At 46.8% G+C, this 7387-nt stretch overlaps 1 protein-coding gene across 1 annotated transcript; it reads left to right on the forward strand.

The window, feature by feature from the left end:
• Positions 1-3942: 3942 nt before the first annotated feature.
• Positions 3943-5457, forward strand: LOC139269212 (testis-specific serine/threonine-protein kinase 1-like). The gene has a single exon (XM_070888303.1). The coding sequence runs from the start codon at positions 3943-3945 to the stop codon at positions 5455-5457; it is 1515 nt and encodes a 504-aa protein (XP_070744404.1).
• The last annotated feature ends 1930 nt before the right edge of the window (positions 5458-7387 follow it).

The following is a 7387-nucleotide window of genomic DNA, read 5'->3' on the forward strand; positions in this document are numbered from 1 at the left end:
TCTAACCTGTCCAATCCTGTCAGAATTTTATAGGTTTCTATGAGATCCCCTCTCATTCTTTTAAATTCCAGTGAATATAAGCCTAGTTGATCCAGTCTTTCTTCATATGTCAGTCCCGCCATCCCGGGAGTCAGTCTGGTGAATCTTCGCTGCACTCCCTCATTAGCAAGAATGTCCTTCCTCAGATGAGAACAAAACTGTACACAATATTCCAGGTGTGGCCTCACCAAGTCCCTGTACAACTGCAGTAAGACCTCCCTGCTCCTATACTCAAATCCTCTCGTTATGAAGGCCAACATGCCATTTGCCTTCTTCACCGCCTGCTGTACCTGCATGCCAACTTTCAATGACTGATGTACCATGACACCCAGGTCTCGTTGCACCTCCCCCTTTTCCTAATCTGCAGCCATTCAGATAATATTCTGCCTTCCTGTTTTTGCCACCAAAGTGGATAACCTCACATTTATCTACATTATACTGCATCTGTCATACATTTACCCACTCACCTAACCTGTCCAAGTCACCCTGCAGCGTCTTAGCATCCTCCTCACAGCTCACACTGCCACCCAGCTTAGTGTCATCTGCAAACTTGGAGATATTACATTCAATCCCTTTGTCAAAATCATTAAGGTATATTGTAAATAGCTGGGGTCCCAGCACTGAACCTTGCGGTATCCCCCTAGTCACTGCCTGCCATTCTGAAAAGGACCCATTTATTCCGACTCTTTGTTTCCTGTCTGCCAACCAGTTCTCTATTCACATCAGTACATTACCCCCAATACCATGTGCTTTAATTTTGCACACCAATCTCTTGAGTGGGACCTTGTGAAAAGCCTTTTGAAAGTCCAAATACACCACATCCACTGGTTCTCCCTTGTCCACTCTACTAGTTACATCCTCAAAAAATTCGAGAAGATATGTCAAGCATGATTTCCCTTTCATAAATCCATGCTGACTTGGACCGATCCTGTCACTGCTTTCCAAATGCCCTGCTATTACATCTTTAATAATTGATTCCAACATTTTCCCCACTACCGATGTCAGGCTAATTCCCTGTTTTCTCTCTCCCTCCTTTTTTAAAAAGTGGGGTTACATTAGCTACCCTCCAATCCATAGGAACTGATCCACAGTCCATAGAATGTTGGAAACTGACCACCAACGCATGCACTATTTCTAGGGCCACTTCCTTAAGTACACTGTGATGCAGACTATCAGGCCCTGGGGATTTATCGGCGTTCAATCCCATCAATTTCCCTAACACAATTTCCTGACCAATAAGTATTTCCTTCAGTTCCTCCTTCTCGCTAGACCCATGGTCCCCTAGTATTTCCAGGTTATTTGTGTCTTCCTTAGTGAAGACAGAACCAAAGTATTTGTTCAATGGTCTGCCATTTCTTTGTTCCCCATTATAAATTCACCTGATTCTGACTGCAAGGGACCTACGATTGTCTTCACTAATCTTTTTCTCTTCACATATCTATAGAAGCTATTGCAGTCAGTTTTTATGTTCCCGGCAAGCTTCCTCTCATACTCTATTTTCCCCCTCCTAATTAAACCCTTTGTCCTCCTCAGCTGAATTCTAAATTTCTCCCAGTCCTCAGGTCTGCTGCTTTTTCTGGCCAATTTATATGCCTCTTCCTTGGACTTAACACTATCCCTATTTTCCCTTGTTAGCCACGGTTGAGCCACCTTCCCCGTTTTATTTTTACTCCAGACAGGGATGTACAATTGTTGAAGTTCATCTATGTGATCTTTAAATATCTGCCATTGCCTATCTACCGTCAACCCTTTAAGTATCATTTTCCAGTCTATCCTAGCCAATTCACATCTCATACCATCGAAGTTACCTTTCCTTAAGTTCAGGACCCTAGTCTCTAAATTAACTGTGTCACTCTCCACCTTAATAAAGAATTTTACCATATTATGGTCACTCTTCCCCAAGGGGCCTCGCAAAACAAGATTGCTAATAAATCCTCTCTCATTACACAACACCCAGTCTGGGATGGCCAGCTCTCTAGTTGGTTCTATTGTGTTCCTAACACAGATGAGACTGTACAGAGGGAGGTTAAAGTTACAGTGATCTCAGTCTTTATTAAGACACTCCAGAGTGAGGAACAGGCCTTAGGGCCCGGCTTATAGACAGTGCTCCCAAGGGATGCTGGGATCCCTTGGTACTTCAGGGGATGCACTCCCTGGTGGCGGAACATGGGAGTGCATGTTTTACAGATACACAACAGGTTCCTCAACACATTGGTCTAGAAAACCATCCCTTATACACACCAGGAAATCGTCCTCCACCGTATTGCTACCAATTTGGTTAGCCCAATCTATATGTAGATTCAAGTCGCCCATGATAACTGCTGTACTTTTTTTGCACGCATCCCTAATTTCTTGTTTGATGCCATCCCCAAACTCACTTCTACTGTTTGGTGGCCTGTACACAACTCCCACTAACGTTTTCTGTCCTTTGCTGTTCCGCAGTTCTATCCATACAGATTCCACATCATCCAAGCTAATGTCCTTCCTTACTATTGCGTTAATCTCCTCTTTAACCAGCAACACTACCCCACATCCTTTTCCTTTCTGTCTATCCTTCCTGAATATTGAATACCTCTGGATGTCTCCGTAATCCCAATTATATCATACCCGTTAATGGTTATCTGTGCAGTTAATTCATCCACCTTATTCTGAATATTCCTTGCATTGAGACACAGAGCAAGGATTGACCAAGACGACTGGAGACCTGCTCTGCTGCACGGACCTCGTGCACACACATATCGCAGTGTGGGCTGGCCCGTGCTGCCTCTAGGCCCTCGCCTCTTCTGGCCCCGAACTCACGCCTCCCCTGGATCTTGATCACAACGCTCTACAATCTCTCGCCGCTCCTTCGCCCTGACCTCGCCGCTCCTGCAGTAGTTGCTCACGCTCCAATCACCGACCTGGACCTTGATGACGTCCCTCTTTGCTGCCATCGCCCTCCTGCACCAGCTCACGTTGTACCTTGAAGTGGCACGCCACCACACTGGCCTTAGAGCAGTGACGGCCACAGGCTGTACTTATATCGACCATATGGTGAATCTTCATGAAACACCCATCACCCCTGTGCTCGCTGACCCACATTGGTCCCAGTCCGGCAATGCGTCAATTTCAAAATTCTTCTTGTGTTCAAATTCCTCCAATCTCTTTAACCTCCATCAGCCCTACAACTCTCTGAGATCTCTGCGCTCCTCCAATTCTGGCTTGTTGTGCATCTCTAGCACCCATCGCCCGACCATGAGTGGCCATACCTTCAATCATCTAGGCCCTAAGCTCTGGGATTCCTTTCTCAAAGCTCCCAGCCTCTCGCTCCTCCGTTAACCAAGCATTTGTTCACCTGCCCTGATGTGTTTTGAAGCACTATGGGAGGATTTTAGAGCAAGTTGTTGTTCCCTTGCTCATTGAATTTACCTCCAGTTCCAAAATGATCATTGAATATTTCTCATCACTGAAAGAACACACAAAAATAAACCGTTCACATACGGCAATGTGGGGTCAGGGCACAGCCTTTTATGTCATGCTTGTAAAGTGGACCAAGAGGGATGAAATGAAAAAGGCGATGTGAATAGAAGTTGCCTTCAGATGAATGCAGGTAGAGAGAGGGGATGGTGATGAGAATTCTACAGCAGCATTCTCTCCCTATAGTCACATTATGACCATTGTGCCTTCGCCTCCATGTCATAACACACAAACATTCCTTTGGACTCATCACAACCACAGTTGCCAGCTCCAAGACAGTGATTGGTAAAGTTACTGTTTGTGAAAACGAGTCTCTTTAGAGACTGAAAGGGAACACAGAACGTTTGTGTGCAGTACTGAAGTGCCTCTGATCCTCTGTCTCCATGGCGTTTGTCAGCAGGTAAGAGGTAGGAAGGGAGCACGTGCATGTCTTGATGTCACAGCACCATGGATGATGGGGTGGTCCTGAAAAAACGGGGCTACACCTTGGGCGTCAACCTGGGGGAGGGGTCATATGCCAAAGTCAAGTCCGCCTACTCTGACCGTCTGAAGACTAATGTGGCCGTTAAAATCATCGACAGGAGGAAGGCCCCCGCCGATTTCCTGGAGAAGTTTCTGCCCCGGGAGCTGGAGATCTTGGCGATACTCAATCACCGCTACATCGTCAAAACCTTTGAGATTTTCGAGACTTCTGATGGAAAAGTTTACATTGTTATGGAGCTGGGTGTTCAGGGAGATTTACTGGAGTTCATTAAAACGCGGGGCGCCCTGCCTGAAGAGGTGTCACGCAAGATGTTCCGCCAGCTGGCACTGGCCGTCAAGCACTGTCATGAGCTGGATGTGGTCCATCGGGATCTCAAGTGCGAGAATCTTCTCCTCGATAAGGACTTCAATGTCAAACTCTCCGATTTTGGTTTCGCCAAACGGTGCAGTATGGACGATCAGGGGAGACCCTTGCTCAGTAAAACCTTCTGTGGCTCCGCAGCATATGCCGCCCCTGAAGTCCTACAGGGGATCCCTTACCAGCCCAAAGTGTATGATGTGTGGAGCCTTGGGGTGATCCTCTTCATCATGGTGTGTGGATCGATGCCATACGATGACTCCAATATCAAAAGGATGCTCAGGATCCAGAAGGAGCACAGAGTGGACTTCCCTCGGTCAAAAGTGGTGCCTGCAGACTGCAAAGAGCTGATCTATCGCATGCTCCACCCTGACACGACCAAGCGTCTCACCATCGATGAAGTTCTAGAACATCCCTGGCTCATCTCTGCCAAAATTAAAGAATCCAAAAAAGCAGAACTCAGCACCGAGAAAAAAGAGGACAAGCACGGGCACACAAAGGAAGATAAACATGAGGCGAAGAGTGAACAGAAACATGACCCCAAGTTACAGTGGGAGATTGAAGCAGGCCATGAATGGGTGGACATGAAACACGAGGCAAAGCATGAATGGATGAACATGAAACGGGACAAGGCAGAAGGCAAGCACGAGGCACAGGCTGAGCTCAAAGAGGAGGCCAGGCCCGAGGGAAAATCCGAACACAAGGACACAGCCTCATCTCATGGAAAGTCCGATGACGCAAAGCACCAATCGAAAGGTGGGCCTAAATCTGAGCACAAGACTGAACACAAGACTGAACACAAGAGTGAACACAAGAGTGAACACAAGAGTGAACACAAGACAGGGTCAAAGCAGGAGAAGTCCCTACATCCGGACACCAAAATTGAAGCTGAATACGACAACAAACAGTCAACGGAACTGAAAGTGCAGAAGAGCAGCAGCAGGCACAAATCGAAAAGCACGAAAATAAATGATGACGACCATCCTGATGACAGCGAGATTTACCCTGACCAGGAGAGCTTTCTCGAGGCTCAGAGCAAGGCAGAGCTGGAAAAAATTAGTTCCAAAAGGTCAAAATCTGGTGATAGAAGGGGCAAACATTCGAGCAAATTGCGCACCTAGATATCCACAAACGTCATATCGAGACATCCACACACGTCGCACCGAGACATCCGGACACGTCGCACCGAGACATCCGGACACTTCGCACCGAGACATCCGCAAACTTCGCACCGAGACATCCGCAAACTTCGCACCGAGACATCCGCAAACTTCGCACCGAGACATCCGCAAACTTCGCACCGAGACATCCGCAAACTTCGCACCGAGACATCCGCAAACTTCACACCGAGACATCCAGAAACATCACACCGAGATATCCACACACATTACACCGAGATATCCACACACATCACACCGAGATATCCACACACATCACACCGAGATATCCACAAACATCACACCGAGATATCCAGAAACATCACACCGAGATATCCACACACATCACACCGAGATATCCACACACATCACACCGAGATATCCAGAAAGATCACACCGAGATATCCAGAAACATCACACCGAGATATCCACACACATCACACCGAGATATCCACACACATCACACCGAGATATCCACACACATCACACCGAGATATCCAGAAACATCACACCGAGATATCCACACACATCACACCGAGATATCCACACACATCACACCGAGATATCCACACACATCACACCGAGATATCCACACATATCACACCGAGATATCCACACATATCACACCGAGATATCCACACACATCACACCGAGATATCCACAAACATCACACCGAGATATCCACACACATCACACCGAGATATCCACACACATCACACCGAGATATCCACACACATCATACCGAGATATCCACAAACATCACACCGAGATATCCACAAACATCACACCGAGATATCCACACACATCACACCGAGATATCCACACACATCACACCGAGATATCCACACACATCATACCGAGATATCCACAAACATCACACCGAGATATCCACACACATCACACCGAGATATCCACACACATCACACCGAGATATCCACACACATCATACCGAGATATCCACAAACATCACACCGAGATATCCACACACATCACACCGAGATATCCACACATATCACACCGAGATATCCACACACATCACACCGAGATATCCACAAACATCACACCGAGATATCCACACACATCACACCGAGATATCCACACACATCACACCGAGATATCCAGAAACATCACACCGAGATATCCACAAACATCACACCGAGATATCCACACACATCACACCGAGATATCCACAAACATCACACCGAGATATCCACACACATCACACCGAGATATCGAAACACATCACACCGAGATATCCACACACATCACACCGAGATATCCACACACATCACACCGAGATATCCACAAACATCACACCGAGATATCCACACACATCACACCGAGATATCGAAACACATCACACCGAGATATCCACACACATCACACCGAGATATCCACACACATCACACCGAGATATCCACAAACATCACACCGAGATATCCACACACATCACACCGAGATATCCAGAAACATCACACCGAGATATCCACACACATCACACCGAGATATCCAGAAACATCACACCGAGATATCCACACACATCACACCGAGATATCCACACACATCACACCGAGATATCCACACACATCACACCGAGATATCCACACACATCACACCGAGATATCCACAAACATCACACCGAGATATCCACAAACATCACACCGAGATATCCACAAACATCACACCGAGGTATCCAGAAACATCACACCAAGATATCCACACACATCACACCAAGATATCCACACACATCACACCGAGATATCCACACACATCACACCGAGATATCCACACATCACACCGAGATATCCACAAACATCACACCGAGATATCCACAAACATCACACCGAGATATCCACACACATCACACCGAGATATCCACACACATCACACCGAG

The sequence above is a fragment of the Pristiophorus japonicus genome, chromosome 8, assembly GCF_044704955.1.
Source record: "Pristiophorus japonicus isolate sPriJap1 chromosome 8, sPriJap1.hap1, whole genome shotgun sequence".
In the NCBI taxonomy this organism is placed as follows: domain Eukaryota; kingdom Metazoa; phylum Chordata; class Chondrichthyes; family Pristiophoridae; genus Pristiophorus; species Pristiophorus japonicus.